Raw genomic sequence first — 17120 nt, 5'->3', positions numbered from 1 at the left:
CATGGCTCCTCGTCCTCGGTTCTTTTCCTACAGAAGACGCTTTCTATCTTTCACCCGGCTACAACTACGTTGTTTGAGTGATGATGATCTAATCTTTATTGATACAGAACGGGGAGGTACTCAGAAATTTTTCTCAAAGGTAAGCTTTAGTATAGAAGGAAAAAGTTGGGGAGATCAAGCTATTTTTTCTTTATATCTTTCTTCTTTTTTCTTTTGTTTGGGTTTGAAACTGAAAAGAACAAGATTGGTAGGAAAAACCCCTTGCTCCGATAGGACTTCCAGAAAAACCCGAGTTTGTTGAATGGTTGCTATCAATGTTTACTGATAAAAAATTTTGAGCGAAATCTGTTCTCCAAGAGGCCTGGGTTTAGCAGCAGATGCTAGATACCAGAGAGCGAGCCTCCGTCTCCCTACATATGGGACCACAACATCTAATTATTTACCAAATGCTCTCTGCGATCTGCTTATGCTCGTAACTTCAAACATTCAATGCCTCCATCCATACGGTGTCGTTCCATTGCATGTTATTTTCACCATTTAAGCTCTCTCTAAACTGGATTCCTTTTCGTGCACTCGGTTCCATCGTCCGGTTCTTCATTATTTGCTTCTATTCGAAAATGTTATTTATTCGTTTGTTTGTACATTTGGAGCTTTGTTTTGTTGTTTATTGCTTAGAAAATGTCATTTATTCGTTTGTTTGTTTTTTATTGCTAGGTGAAGCCATTAGATTTGATTAATTTATTCACACCTACTGAAAAACTTTATTAACTGAAAGTAGAGGTCTTGCTGGATGAATAAATACTGTTTTAATGTTAAGAATATAAGAGTATCATCGTTAGAAAGCTTTGTAGTGCATGGATGAATACGTACTATTTTTAGTAGCATTTTTGTTTGCCTGGAAGATGATGCGTGGCACGTGAATTTTGAAATATTGTCTTCCTTTCAAATAACCAGTTGCAGTTTTACTATTTAATTTTGGAAATGATTGTGCTGTGATTGATTCCTTTGGTAGCTTATTTCTGGAATCTATTATTTTAAACCTAATAAAATGAATGGATTTTTGTTGGAAATAACAGGTAGGGGATTTTGATAGCTTATTCTCATTCCTTTCATTATGGTGGCTAATCAACTGGTCGATGGAAATTAGCGTGGGATTTTCCTTTTGTTATCTCTGCATAAATCTGTTATTGTCAGTAGCAAATTGATGCCAATGTTTTTTTGGCACTTCTGCAATTTGGTAGTTCTATCAAATTGTTATTCTGCAGCAGGTTTAGAGATTTTTTTTATTTATTAGAAAAGTAAGATAAGTTTTATTAATGATCAACAAAAAGAATTTTATTAATGATCAACAAAAAAAAAATTATTAATGATCAACAAAAAGAGGTACATTTTGTTGATTCTGTGTATGCTTCCTATGTACTTGGGTTGCCTATTACTTTCTATTAATAAAACCTTATTCTTATAAAAAATAATAAGAGGTACATATTTTTGGACGTTCAGGGGTTGGTGGGAGAGAGAGAGAGAGAGAGAGAGAGAGAGAGAGAGAGAGAGAGAGAGAGAGAGCAAAAAAACTCTAAAAACCAAAACTAGAAAGATGCAAATTGGCTATCATCCAATGGTAAAGTGCATTAAAAATGACTGCATCACCATTCTGGAAGATAAACCTTGACATGGATGGAAGTCCTTCAGAGTTTAACTACACAAGATGATAGCTTTTTTCCAAACATTTGTGGGAATCTCTAATTTATGTTATTTTTTTAATGCCCGATTTAGTGTGAGATTTTGACGAATGAGGCCCCATTGCATAGGAAGGAGAATTTCTTGAATTCTGTAATGATTCCTGGGGCCTCCAATCGTAATATTAATTCGTCATTCCAGAGTATAAGCACAAACATGGCTTGAGTTCTCCTTGGGTCATTACAAATAGTATCCAAGCCAATATCAACTAGAAATATAGGACTTGAGGCATGCCACCTACAACATATTGACCTGATGAGGGCGTTAGGGACTTAAAGGGAAGAAGTTGTAATACCCAGGAATTAGTAAGAGATGGTGGCGAATGTGATCCCTTAGTGCCTGGGAATGAGAAATTATTTTAGTTTATAATGATTTCAAGGCACTTCATTTGTATCATTGACTATTCCTGTTAGATAATAGATGCAGCAAATCCTTTTCTTGAGGAGTTTGTTGTGGGATTGTCTACTTTCAGCTTCATATGTGGCTTGATCTTTCCTTTAGTTGTTATAATTTCTTTTTACATTATCAAATGTTATTGCTGGTGTTGGTGAGAAGTTAGGATTGATGGGCTTTCTGTATTTGCCTTGATGTAGTTGGCTTCTTCTTTCTTTCTGATGTTCTTTTCTCGGTGTTCAAATTCCATATGTTGCAAAATTTTCTCGGTGTCAATTGCATTTTCCAGCTGGATATCAACCATTGAAGTTGGTTTGGATGTTAAAATCATTTTAAATGAGGGACTGTCTTTTAGCAGTGATGGGGGTATTCTAGCCTGGGTTCTGGAATGTGACAATGTTATATTATGAAGCCTCTTTTGGTTGATTAGTATATCTGGGATAAATATATAAAATCTCATTCCTTGAATTTGCATCAAATTATATTTTTTTTTGGTAAGTAAACGGTAGTATTAATAATAATAGGCATAGCCCCAGTACACAAGATGGTATACAAGAGATAAGACCTATCTAGGTCGTGCATCAAATTAATTATTAACCAAAGATGAAGTCATTATGTCTTGCTAGGTCTAACCATTGGACCATTAACCTACTTGTAGTTTTGCCCCAAATTGTAAGAATTGGAAAGATAGGAAAGCTTCCTATGCAACTGTTTGCCTTTATTTTTCTCACCTGTGTAATATTAGAGGCAATTTCATGGAGCCTTAAATGAGCAGTTTGCTGTAAGGTTGTGACATTCTTATTCTCATGATGACTCTTTTTCATTTCACTTGCATCCCTCTCCTAACTATCTAATTCTGTTGGATTTATGTACTGTACTGATGACTTCAATTTACAGGCACAGTTTGGTGTATTGAGAAGGATTCTCTTCAACTAACTGAAGGTGTTTCTAAAGAAGGCTATCAAGGAAAATTATAATGAAAAGCACCGATTCTAAACAGAACTTACTATTGAACAAGTAAGATTCACCTGTTTCTTTGGTAGTTTGGGTAATTGTTTCCTTTAAATTTTTGGATGAGATGTTCAGGTGCTCTTCTCCTTGATTGTAATTATTAGTCATTTGGTGGTCCTTCAGTGAGTTCCTTGTGCACCCCTTTCTCCTTCAGTTTTGGAGGATCCTGCAACATTGGCAATATTTTTTTATTACTTGGGTATTATGAAAGCCCCTTTCTGAGGGCGTTAGTTAGTGAATGTCACATTCCTTGGCACTGCCACTAAGGTATTGGTGGCGATTTGTATTTACGGTGGGGGTTTCATAGCTTTTGGCAAAAGCAGACAAAGCCATGATAATCTTTCCAGCTGTAAGATGATCACCACTGAGTTGTTTTAATTGACAGTTTTTTACTGTTGTAATTACTTTCTTAAAGTGGTGGTTAGTAGCCTCTGCAATAAGTTAAAAAATAGTTGTGGTTTTTTACTAAGATTATAGGTCTTGTTTTTATAATTAAAATATTAGCCACTTTTTCACCAGCTCTTTTTACATTTCCCCTTCAACAGAGACCATAAGTGGTTGTCTTCAACCAGAGGTTTTTATCAACTACAACTTATCTTTTAGTTGTGGTTTTTGGGACTTTATTGGCTGTTTTGAAATATTAAACTGTATATATATCTTGAATGCAGCCGCAACCCAGAGGTTCTTTGGGCCCAACGCTCTGATAAGGTTTATCTGACTGTTGCTCTACCTGATGCAAAAGATGTATTTGTGAAATGTGAGCCTCAGGGGCTGTTTAGTTTTGTCGCTCAAGGGCTGCAAGATGAATCCTTTGACTTCAGTTTGGAACTTTATGGCCCAATTGTGCCCGAGGTGATACTAATAAAAGTCTCTTGATTATTTTCATCTTATATCATTGTTTTTTCCAGTTATTTAGTTTATATGGCTTACCTACTTGTAAATTATTTTATATCTTTTTTATTGTCCAAAAAAGTTTTTGTTATTTTCTTGGATGACTGAGTTTGGCTTCAAGTGAAGGGAGGGGGCAAATAAACAAGTGACTTTTGCTTCGTAATGCATGGTACCCTGCTGATTATGTTACCCCTTGGATGAAATTGATTCAAACTTTATTATCTCATTTTGGTCTTCCCCTGGTGTTTGTTATACATGGGTGAGAATAATGTTTGGTAATTATGTCATCAGGCTTCTCAAGCAGCTCAAGTGTGCAGAGTATTGAAGTACCTAACTTGATCATATTGTCATAGAACATAACTACCTTGTCCAAACAGATTTCTATCCTATAGTGAAGGGAGTTCCAACTTATACTTTGATTTATCTTTGCGGTCAATATCATTAAATATTTTTTTCACATATCCCATTGCTAAGCACAAGCTTAACATTATTTTGTATCCATGGGTAACATGATACATCCCTTCAACCCTATTCTCTTTTGTTTCTGCTGTACCCACCTGTTACTTCATGGCTGTTGTGCCAAGCACACAGCTGCCCCTCAACCACTGATCCTGTTGCAACTTCATCACTACCACTTGCCACCTATGAGGCTATGTGTTTACCATGAAGCAGCCACATTGTAGTGACTTTTAACTTTCAACGGCATATTTAGACACTAATTGAGTCTTTTTAGTCATCTATTCACCTTTAAGCAATAAACTGTTCTTCAAAGTCCCTGCACAATATTCCCACACAGTGTTGAATTTCTTTCACAATATTCCCACACAATGTTGAATTTCTTTCACTTCTTGTAATACCCAAATTGGGAACCTTGGTTAAGGGGAGTGGATGTCTAAATTCTATTGGCATACAATAAGCCTCTTCATTACCTGCGCATAGAATCAAGTTTCTAGGTAATACAAACCTGAAATTTCTGCCTTGTTCTGACTGCCCTATTCTGCCTTCTGGTATGAACTCAAGGATGCTGTATTGTGTCTCCTTCCCACTATACCAGGCTTCCTCCACTTCCATTTCCCTAATTGGGACACCACCATTCTCCGAGCATTATACTTCAAAATTATTCTGCCCAGTAGTACCTGACTTTTCACTGACCCAGTGAACCCAGCCCCACCAAAGCCCTATATGTTGTCATGTATGTGTCATGTGTACTTGGGTTGCACATCTTGTGCTTTTTAACGAAATTTATTACCTGTAGGGCAAAAAACAACACAGTTGGACCGGCTTTTGATTTTTCACGGTTGTCTAAGTGCAGCATTTAAGTATGTAAAGCAACGCAGCAGCGCTAATGGTATTGTTCAAACATTAGGATGTGCAATGCTTGGAGTTTTAGCCAAAATAAAGACATTTAGTTGGTGTTAAGTTGGTGATTTATATTGCATTACATAAGCTATGTATATTCTCACCTTTGAGTGTGAGAAGTTAAGAGTTTAAGAATTTCTTGCTAAGTTTTTGCTCTGGTATTCTAATTTCATTTCAATTTAACCTTCTGAAATGATTGGAAACTTATAGGTGCATTGAATTTTGTACCTTAATGTGCAGGGTTGCAAAACTAAAGTTGGGTTGAGGAACATTCTATGCTCAATCCAGAAAGAGCAGAAAGGTTGGTGGAAAAGGCTATTAAAGTCAGAAGAAAAACCTGCTCCTTACATTAAGGTTGATTGGAATAAATGGTGCGATGAGGATGAGGAAGAGTCAGCTTGTAAGTTCATATAACAGTTTCTAGGTGTTCGGTTTCATGATGTGAGCAGTTTCATGTCCCTGACAATGTTTATGCCCCAGGCTTGGATTTGAGATATTATATTATGTATGTGATTTGTGCCTACTTGTGTTATGGTTTTCTTCCATCTTATTATATTTGGGGATTCTGGCTAGCATTTTATTTGCGGTTTATCTTGGGTGGTGTATCAAGTGCCTGAAAACTTCTAGTGGATGGCATTCTATAATTTTCTTCAAACTAATGGTATAGCATCAGGGTCAAATGAGATTTCAGTTCTTGTAGACAGTAGCTTACTTGATCTGAGGCTGAGTTCTTATTTTTTTTCTTTTTGTTTTTTGGTTTTTTGTAGCGGATTTGGCCTCTGATGATGACACTGCTGAGGTAGTTTGATTCCCTCTATTTACTGAAGAGTGAGTAATGTAGTTAATTTTTCACTTTGACTTAATCACGTGCCAAGAATTTTGTTCTTATGCAGCAGGATGTTGGCCAAGATGATGGAAGCAGTGATGATGAAGGAATGCTCTGTGAGTCTAAAACTTCTCTCTTTTATGGAAATTTTGTGTTGTCTTAATGCAAATTCAATACAGCATTAAGTGTGTTCTCAAATTAATTTTTGTTATATGCATGATGAAAATTCCGTGTATGTAAACTATGAAATGGATGCTTTTTTAGAGATGTCAATTTGTTGTCTATATCGTTGCAAGAGAAATGTGTGTTTCTTTTTGTTAAACATACAGGCGCTTTGTCTCAGTTGTTTGCATTTGAAATTTCACCCATTCCATTTTCTATTCACGCATTGCTAATTGAATGCATAGTTTGAACCAATTATTGTATATTGATGTTATATGTATTGGTCATTACTAATTTTGCTTCATGTGTGTGTATAGCGCTTTATCTTTTCTCTTTTTTCTTTGATTTTTTGAATATTTTTTTCTTTTTCTTTTCATCCTCCGCTCTGACATGGAAGGGTAATGCATGCATTGACAGATCTTCCTGACTTGGAAAAGGCGAAGAGGAAACTAGCAATAAGTGACTTCTGACAAGTAACATGGAGCTGGTTTTTATGTTCCGACTACTGATAAATATAGGTAGGAACGGTTGAAGAATTATGGCTATGACTTGGGGTTTGTATACAGATCTGATTATCCTGATGCCCCAAAAACAGCAGCACCTTTTGATTTTCATATTTACTTTTAATTGGCTTGCATGCTTGGATGCCTGATTGGGTTTATAATCTGATAATATGTACAACTGCGGAAGGGGGTGTGGGCCTTTCCGAACCTCCACCCTTTTTGGGTGCAGAGGGCCACCCAAGACAGCACCGAATCTCAACATTAAATACAATAGAGTACTCTACATGCAGTATCTTATCTCTAGCAAAGTGTAGAAACTATTTAAATTGGAGAATTCTAGAAATGTTGATCTCTTCAAGTGAAGAAGGTAAACCACCCAGCGAACCCTTAGACCACCATATCATTAGGAGTGTAAATCCGGATGCGGGTTCAAGTACCCGGCTATACCTGGACCCACATCTCGAATTATAATGCGATCTAGGTTCCGCCCAGGTTATTCCGGTTATAATCAGGTAGATAGTCGGTTATAAAAATCCAAGTATTTGAGGTCTAACAGGATATTCGGATTCGTCAAAAAATTATTTTAAAGAAGAAGACTACTATATACACAAAATGACGGGATCAAATGATTTCATTTCATATATAAGGAATATTTTTAAATGTGTAACCCGTGCCCACATCCAGAGAGGAGCAAGTACAAAATTCGGATATTCGTCCGGATGAACCTAATTTTACGGATTCTAGACCGGACCGGATATAAAACAAATGGTCCAACCCTACTCTCATGTGGTTGTCAGATAAAATTTATCAATTGTTGGGCCATTATGCATACTTTGACAAAGCATTGCCCCATCACAGACCCTATCACCGGCAAAGCTAGGTGCACTCTAAACTTGACCTTCCCAGCCAATGTCACTATAGAAAAAGACACTACTTGTTAAAATGGCAACAAAGATCCACAAGGACATCAAGATCAGAGAACACCCTCCCTTATTGTAGAAGTAGGCTCCATACTTGCAAACAAGAATTGGAACTTTTGAAAATGTTTCTGCCCCGTGTCTCACGATCTTTTGAGACCGACTCTTTTCCTCTCACTGGACCGAATCACTCTTATTGCCTCAACAAGCTTATTCACTCCATGATTTTTACAACAGAAAGGATCCGTCCACCTTTCATTCCCATGCCTTAACCCTAAGGCACAATCTCCTAAACTCTTATTTGCTCTTAACACAGAAAAATTCGTGAGTGCACACATGCTCACCATGGTTAATCTATTTCACATTTGAAATAGTCTGATAAAAATTGTAAAAGAAGAACATATGTTAATAATTGTACATGAAGAGTGTGGTATCCTTATTTCAAGCAAAAAACCCAAACACTTTATCCTCTGTGCTTACTAACCATAGACAAAATCTGGAAAATAGATTCCCACTTTTTTACTTTGTTAGTGTATGTTGGCCTCAAAAGTATACATTATGTGACCTTTAACTATTTTTTCCTTTTCATTTTTTTTTTTTTGAAAGAGAAAAGGGTAAGAATGGGTAATCAAATGACTTCTTTATCTAGGCGTGACTCTAGTAGCACCCTATCCGCTGAAATCCAGAGAGGAGGGACCGAAAATTTTTATATTTTGCGTATGAAACTATCAACTTGGAGATACTACACACCCAGTTCAAAGTATTAAGAAGTTGTGCACCCTGGTCCAATTTCTAATCATTAGAGACAAACAAAAATTATCGTGTTGATATTCAATGTGTTGGTCAATACTAATCTTGCTTCATGTGTGTATAACAATTAACACGTTATCTTTTCACCCTCCGCTCTGATATGGAAGGGTAATGCACTCATGACAGATCCTCCTGACTTGGGAAAGGAAAGACGAAACTAGCAAACAAGCAACATGGAGCTGGTTTTTATGTTCCTACTACTCTTAAAAATAAGTAGGAAAGATTCAGGAATTATGGCTATGACTTGGGGTTTTATACAGGTCTAAATGGCCTGATGCCAAAAGTTTTTAAACATTGTGATTTTTATTCATTTCATAAGTGTCAAAAATTTTTATTTTTTGTTTCTCTTCTGCATACAAACATGAAAAGCATTGATCACTGCATTGAGCTTGACTAGTATGAGCTTTAGTATATATTATTGCCTGATATGGTACCAAACGTCTTGGCCTTTGAGATTGTTTCTGTTTCGTGCATATTTGTACCATAACAAGATTTCTCAAGTGAAGAAAAGCATAATATATACAGTAGCAACAGCAAGAACTATAATCATGAACAATCAAATTAATGTAGGCATGTCCTTATTATTGTAGAAAGCAGCCAAGTGTTTGATCAAATCCTTGGCTTTCTCACTCTCCAAATCATTCAAATAAAACGCATGGTCTTCTCCTTCTGTCTCTTTGATCTCCAACGAACCTTTCCACCCGCTCCTACCCAGTGCCTCATAATAAAGCCACCCTCTATCCCTCAACATATCCTTCTCAGCCACACACACCAAAACCCTCTTGCACCCTAGCCCCACTAAGCTAGGGGCCCCCTTGGCCACCGGGTTAACCTGTGGATCATCGTTGTCTGGTGAGTACGGGCAGACCAACGGCCAGAGCCGATCTACAAGTGCCTTCATATTTAGATCTAGATGAGCCTCTGATCCAATAGGATTTGATCCCCAGAAGTATGGGTGTTCCAAGACAACTCCAAGAATGCCTACTTTCAACCCAAAGTTTACCTCTCCAGCAGCTATGGCCAGATTATGAACAATATTGGCCCCTGCACTCAAACCGGCCAAGAACACCCTCTCAAAATCCACATGCTCATTCAACCATGCCTCAGGCCCAGAAACATTACCACAATGTGAGCCAATCCATTGTAGCGCAGCCCTAGCGTCCTCATAAGCAGCAGGAAGAGGGTTCTCAGGAGCTAACCTGTAGCTCACAGAGACTGCAACAATATTAGCTTCGGCCACGATAGCGTTGAGGTAACTGTTGTATCTGGAAGTGAACGGCGACCCAACGCAAAAACCACCGCCATGGAAGTAGATAACAAGAGGGAGCTTTTGGTTTGGTTTGGTAAGCTTTGGGAGGAAAAGGCGTGCAGAGAGGTCGAATTCCGACAGGATTTTTATGTCTTTGGACATGACGCCTGTTTTGAGATCCGTCGATGCCGGAACAAAGTCCGTGCCCATAAGTCTCTCTACACGGCCGTCTTTATAGATTCGTAGCATTCCAGGAAACTCATAGGCTATTTCTGGCTTGCTCGGCTCCATGTAGCTTGGAGGCTTTGAACGGAGATGTGAAACAGAAGATGCTCTGAGATGTTTCTCCTCCACTCCTTCGCACTTGTAGATAAGTGCATGAGTGCTTGAACTTGGCCCTTGCTCCCAATATATGATACCAAGTGGAAGTGGACCCTAAAATCTTGATCATGCCTAACTTTGATTCATTCGTTATTGATGATGTATGCTAATGTGATCATGCCTAAATTTCTTCTCCACAAGTAAGAGTTGTTGTTCTAAAATAAAAATAATGAGATAAAAAAATCGAATAATGGAATGAATTAAGCATGTGAATTTGTAGATGAGAGCATTTTAAAAAATATATGAATTGTGAAAATGGTTTTTTGGAAATAATTAAATATAAGAAGAAAAGAGAATATTGAGAGAAATTGGGAAAGAGAGACAATATATGATTCAAGATGGTCGGATCTTAGGGATCTACTATCAGAGTATCATTAAAATTCCAAAAAAGTTGATTTATCAAATAAAATACATAAATTGTTATCTATATATAAAGGAATTAAATATGTTGCAAATTATATTCGTACTTTAGCTTGGACCTTTCCAATGTAAATATTATCATATGTAAAATGATAAATGCAATCGGTTTGTGCAGTCGTCGTGCAACTATGGGACATGGTCTGACAGATAGTATTAATGAAACGGCGAGTATATAATTGTTTCTGCAAATGAATTCTTCTACGGCATATTTCACACCATTTTACGCTATCTTTTTTTTCTATACAGCCTCCCTTCTCCCATCTTTCTCCCTCTAGCCTCTCTCTCCTTCCCTTCTTCTCCCTTCAAGTAAAAAACCTAAATCACCAAATGGGAAAACCATCCCTTTAAAAGGAAAATCCTAAAGATCCAAAATGCCAAATAAAACCTCTAATAAACTGAGCTTAAAGTTCTAGTAGAATTATTCAACTACACTTGAGCAAAACATTTCACTAATTCCTTAAAATGAAACTAAATGCAGACAAATGAAACAAAATTCTCTTCTTTTCTTTTCTTAACGACCAAACAAAGGTAAGACCCAAAATGCAACCTTGTCAATCTTTCCCCAACAACTAGAGTCTTCTCCTAAACTTGCCAACATGTAGATAGGCAAATGAAATTCATGTTTGTGCGTGCGTACAAATATACAGATGAAATAAAACATACACAACTCATAAATGGCTGAAGTTATGAAAAAAGAAAGAGTATTATAACATCTGGGGAATTTAGGTGTGGGGAGTTGGGACCAACAAGCTGAGTTGAAGCTGGATTCATCAAATAAGGCAGAGCGATTGGCCGAGATGATGCCAAATTCACCAAGCAAGGCAGGGAGAGAGAGAGAGAGAGAGGAGTTGGGAACACTTTAATTTTTTATTTATTAAAGGTGATATTTTTTTCAATTTTTTTTTTTTATAATTAAAAATGATGTGACCAGGGCTACGCTAGACTGCATGGGGACTGCAATTTGCCAACTGCCTATAAAAGAATTGTTATCATACACACTAAAATTAATTCCAATGTTGCATTAGGGTAGGCAGTTTCTTCATAATGGCTTGAGCTCATACAACCGAAACCAATTACTATGTGAAGTGTCCATATCGTCGATGTTGTAACAATTTATTTCTATCTATAAGTAAGGTGGAATGACATTTATTTCTTATTGTCATAGATCCAAATTACTAGGATATGGAAGGGTTTTGGGGAAGATCGAGAATGAACAATTAGCATATACAATACAAAGTGGTGAAAATTCCTTTGCATTGTCATGGGATGCACAATACGGTAAAACCCAACTTGAGGAACTAAATGCAAATGTTTGCCAAATTCTACAAAAGCAAGTTGAGTTTGATAAATTTATGACTTACTCGATGTTCTAGCAACAATTCCCTAGAGAGTCTTTAAGGGAGACTCAGTGTGGCATCTCTAACTCCCACATACAAAAAGGCGGGAATCATAACACCGGGATGATGACAACATAGGTCATGCACCCTAAATGACAAGTGCTAAGTGTATGTACATGTAAAAAGTGTACAACAAAAAATCGTAGTGGATAAATAAAAGATAGTCAACTAAGTACCAGAATTTTAAATACAAAACCACTAAAATAAAAGTCTTTCAAAAAGGTTACACAATTATCCATCAAAATAAAGTAAAAGCCAATATACATAGTCAAAAAGGGAAACAAATCCCATGATCAAAAAGCAACCACAAGTCACTCCTCCAATAGAGTCAATACCCCAAGCTCAACGTCATCCTCTACATCAAAATCTACGATTAAATAAAATGGAACTGTAGGGTAGGAATATCACGTGAGATTATGAGTTTAAATAAGTAACCAACCAAACAATCCACAAAATAAAAACATAGTATTAAAACAACCAACATGTATGCATGCACATGATGAAACATGAATGAGACGAAAACTATCTTTTTTTGTGTAAATGAACATTTTTCCAACACATGCCAAAAATTCCATTTGGCCTAAAACACGCTATTAAATATCATCTGCCATTTTTTCAAAAAATGGCCCACACAGAAATTCACAATTTTTGTCATAAAATGGTCCTTACATCCATATAATCATAAACCACTATTTTCCCGAAAAATGACCCATCATATCCATTTATTAGTTACTATAGGCGGGAATCATAGGCAGGACTTACCATCATCCCTACAGCTTGCATGGGAATCACATGCAGGAGTCTACTATCGTCACTGCTTACCACCATCTCTATAATTTCTTTTCTTTTCTTTCATTCTTTTCAATCCAAAAATAATTTCTTAACAAAAAAACCCAATTTTCAAACATAACACATGAAAATGCATATAAACAATATATTTGATGTCATGGCATATATCAGATAAATACACTACTCACAATCCAACTCCACAATTAAATCCATCCCCTAATCTAGCCCAAGGCGCATATCCGACAACAACCACAATCTATAAATCCACACTTTCTCCGACTCAAGGCCCACCACAACTAACCAGACTACAGAAAATAAGTTAGTGTAAAAATACATATAAATCTCAATAAATTCTTTAAAAAATTAATTACAACAATAGAAAAAACAATTCTAAAATATCAATGATGACGCAAAAGGTGGCGGAGCAGTGTTTCTAAGGGGTGGTTGTGGGTTTCAAAACTAGAAATTGAGAGGGGAAGCCAATGGGAGGTCGTGGCTGGGCATGAAGGGGCTTATGATGGTCAGTAGAGTGGATGTTGGTGGCTGATGACGGTGTGGGTGGTGGATCGGGCCAAAGAAGTATAGAGAGACCATGAGAGAGTGAGGAAGGTGAGGGAGGGTGGAGACATGATTGGTAGTGGGAAGGCTAGGCGGGTGTCGTTGATGAGAGAGGAACGTGATGGTGGTAGTGTAGTGGCCAACAGCTAGGCTGGCGATAGAAGAAAAAAGAGAACTAAAATGGGTCTCACACATGCTGCAGAGAGAGAGAGAGAGAGAGAGAGAGAGAGGGTTGGGGGCTAGGTTGGGGGAGGTTACTGGCATGTGGAGGAGGTGGTGAGGTGGGCGATGGCTAGGCTGGAGGAGAGAGAGAAATGAGAGAGGTCTTATTTTGATTGCAGGAGAGGGGAAAAAGAAAGAGAAGAAAAATGGAAGAAAAAGAAAAGAAAAAAGGAAAGAGAAAAATGAAGGAAAATTAAATCAGGCTTTTCATCTTGGGGTCTTCAAACTGATCTAACAGATGGAATTTAAAACACTAGTTTAACTTTAAAATCACATCAACTTAGAAAAATAAAATAGTGAAACCCAATGATAAAAAATAATTTGAAATAAAGAGTCAATTAATAATAAACAATAATAAATAATAAGAAAAAAGTACATTAAAATAAATTTCATAACTTAGCAATTATAAAATAATACAACAAAAATCACATTAAAAATAAATAAATGTAAAACAAGAGAACCAATATTAATAACAATTAAAATAATTATTTAATTAAAACACAAGAAAATACAGGGTATCACACTCAGGGAGCTGAGTAACTGTGGTATATTTCTCTTTTTTGAGATTTTTTTTTCTTTAATTTTGAAATGCAACAAGATACTCCATTTTGGTAGTTGCAAAGATTTTGTGTTTGAGTGGATTTATGGAGGTATGGTTGGGTGCACTTAAAAGAGTGAAAGATGATGACTGCTTAAAAGAATTTTTTGTTGTGTGGCGAGGGTGCAATGATAAGATGTGGGAATTCATAACATGGAGCAATGTTGTTTTTCTAGTTGGTGATTTATCAAACTAATTTTTTATTTAACTCTGGATGGGATGGGGCTGAAGTAGGCTCTTGTTATCAGCACTGGATGGCATGGACCACTAAAGAGGGAAAGTGTAGATGATGTGCTTCGGCAGCTCCATTCATATATCTTATTATGGAGCCAAACACTATAAACAAGTACTTTTCATCTTCTGTTTTCATTTGTATGCATAATAGCTTGCAATGATGACTAGTATTTAGGACAGGCTAATTATAAGTACTCCATAAATTAATGTTCTGCTCATCCCTTATTGTTGGATATATAATCATTATCTACTATTTGTTGGTTAATAATTATTTAAGACTTTTTAATTATATGTTGGTTAATAATTATTTAGGGCTGTTTATTGTTGCTAATATGGTCGGTTGAGATATGTTTCCTTGGGGGTTAACAAAACGCAATCAACTTTTAATACAACATTGTTAAAGATATTATAAAAGATTATTGTAGATTACAATGATATATAGATTCACTAAGAGAAAGTTGGTGTGTTATTAGTACTATAGTCATTAGTCGTTACTGAATGCTGGTGAATAGTGTTAATGATATTCCAACTCAAGTAGTTTAGTAATTTGCTCTTGTGATGATATTCTAACCAAAGGGTTTCCACAATTCCACTGATATGCAATCAATAGAATGAGAAGGTTGAAAGAGAGCAATGTGGTAGTTGGGGTAGAGGGTTTTTTGGTTCACTTCATAAAAGTTTACACTTTTATCCTTGTAGTTTTTTTAGATTTTCCTATATATGGATATTATTTGCAATTAAGTGTTTATTTAACAATCTGAGGAAAGATAATACATGTATATAGGACATTAGTTAAAAACCTTAATACATGTTGGATTACAAGTCTTTCAATCCAAGTTTAATTATACTCGGTTTATTTAATTGTAAGAAGAAATGAATGCAAAAAAAAAATGTACGAAAGCAATCAACAACCTCATGGGTGATCCTTCTAAGATGAGATGCAAGGCATAAAATTTATTTGGACAAATTCTAACTATGTATCAATGAAGAAACGACTCAAATATTTTAGTTTGCCACATATGTAGTGTGAATAGCAGATACTGAAGTTGTCTGTATGATATGTAGTAGGAAGTATGTGCATAAGAACACTAAGAATTTGCTTGATTTGGAATGTGTCAAGTACATTCTATGTATATATGTTGGTACTTTAATTGACTCAAATACATGTGAAAAAAAAAAAAAAACACTTATGAACATCTTTCTATGCATGTGTAGCTTTCTCTATCTAAATGAAACTTCAATATTTTATTTAGTTGATATGGATTTGTGTATAATCTTAAATTTTTTCTACTAAGCCTATATGCATAATGATTGATACATAGCAATTGTGTTTACATTAAGTATTCCATTGCCACTGATTACTTATTGTAAAATAAATCAACTAGATTTTTAGTTATGAGCTTCTCTGTGGAATTTTGCTCATTTGATTATCAAAAATTCATGTTGAGCACAAATGTTTGATTCGAGTTTTTGATGATCAAGCGATAGATTTGATGTTCATGAATTTTTTTATGATGATCAATTTGATGATGTGTAAAAATTAAATTGAAACACTAATGTTTATTTAAACTATTTTTTGGAATGTGATATCTTCCTAAAATGCAACTAATTTATAATATATCTCCCAAGCATAAATGCAATATTGCTCATTAAAATTATTTGTGGCTAACAAATTGCGGTGATGAGATCCTAAAATTGTTCCACTGCGGCGAATCTTTTATATTTGTGACATTTCAATCATTGCCGAAAATGAAACAAATGCATCAATAGTCTGAAGTATTTGTGACCTTAAAACTATCAGTAAAATAAACTTATTTTGTTGTTGCTTATTAACATCTATTTGCAACAATATAGAACGATGTAGAGAACAGTCAATGCTTTTGCGATGGGATCTATGTGACAGAAATGAGAAGGCATTTGCGACGATATTTAGTTTTTGAAACATATAGAGCAATGCGAAAAATAGTCTATTTACGACAAGCCAATTCTTTTGCAACAGGATATATGGACGGAAATGAAAAATCATTTGTGGTATTTAGTTTTTGGGACAATAAGATCAACCAAAAAAATGGTCCATTTACGACAAGCAAATACTTTTGCAACAGAATATATGTGATGAAAATAAGGTTATTTATGGTGCTAATATATATATATATTTTTTTTGGGTGATACTAGACCCTAATTGCTAATAGGGTGTTTTCCTACCATTAAGAGTGTCTTTTGCAATGAAGTTATCATTCTTTAGCATTGACAAATATAGTTACAATAGAATTGATTTTTTGCATTGATATTTTATTTTGACGTGACAAACTTTTTGAGACTTAGTATTACAAAACATCTTGTGTGGATTTGCAAATGACTCTAAAACACAATTGCGATGCTTAGAATGCTTTTCATGACGATTTTAGGCGCCACAAAAAGCTATTCTTCATGTAGTCCACATTGTCCATAGACAACACTTAATGCATTATCGTCTATATGTTATATCTATTATTATAATTTTTTACTCAAAAATTTTCTACAGTTTTGAGAGATAAGATAGATACAACACGCAGTCTCATTATATTTAATTGGGATCCACGTACATTGCCTACAAATAATATTTATTGCAATGCATGTTAGATGTTGTGTCTATCACCTTTTCAAATTATGAAAATATTTAA

At 35.7% G+C, this 17120-nt stretch overlaps 2 protein-coding genes across 3 annotated transcripts; one reads left to right on the top strand and one right to left on the bottom strand.

Moving 5' to 3' along the window:
- LOC122297789 (co-chaperone protein p23-2) lies at positions 1-7185 on the top strand. 2 transcript variants are annotated; one of them, XM_043107982.1, is made up of 7 exons: positions 1-139; positions 3028-3147; positions 3810-3993; positions 5632-5791; positions 6159-6190; positions 6288-6333; positions 6797-7185. In XM_043107982.1, exons 2-7 carry the CDS (start codon positions 3107-3109, stop codon positions 6847-6849), a joined length of 516 nt encoding a protein of 171 aa, XP_042963916.1. In that variant the 5' UTR covers positions 1-139; positions 3028-3106; the 3' UTR covers positions 6850-7185. The 2 variants fall into 2 exon arrangements, with proteins under 2 accessions (XP_042963916.1, XP_042963915.1); XM_043107981.1 differs by having other exon boundaries at positions 6285-6333.
- Positions 7186-9110: 1925 nt separating this feature from the next.
- On the bottom strand, positions 9111-10265 carry LOC122295648 (probable carboxylesterase 2). The gene has a single exon (XM_043104738.1). It carries the CDS (start codon positions 10147-10149, stop codon positions 9166-9168), a length of 984 nt encoding a protein of 327 aa, XP_042960672.1. The 5' UTR covers positions 10150-10265; the 3' UTR covers positions 9111-9165.
- Between the last annotated feature and the right edge of the window lie 6855 nt (positions 10266-17120).

The sequence above is a fragment of the Carya illinoinensis genome, chromosome 15, assembly GCF_018687715.1.
Source record: "Carya illinoinensis cultivar Pawnee chromosome 15, C.illinoinensisPawnee_v1, whole genome shotgun sequence".
Classification (NCBI taxonomy): Eukaryota; Viridiplantae; Streptophyta; class Magnoliopsida; order Fagales; family Juglandaceae; genus Carya; species Carya illinoinensis.
This window is presented reverse-complemented; position numbering and strand designations above follow the sequence as displayed.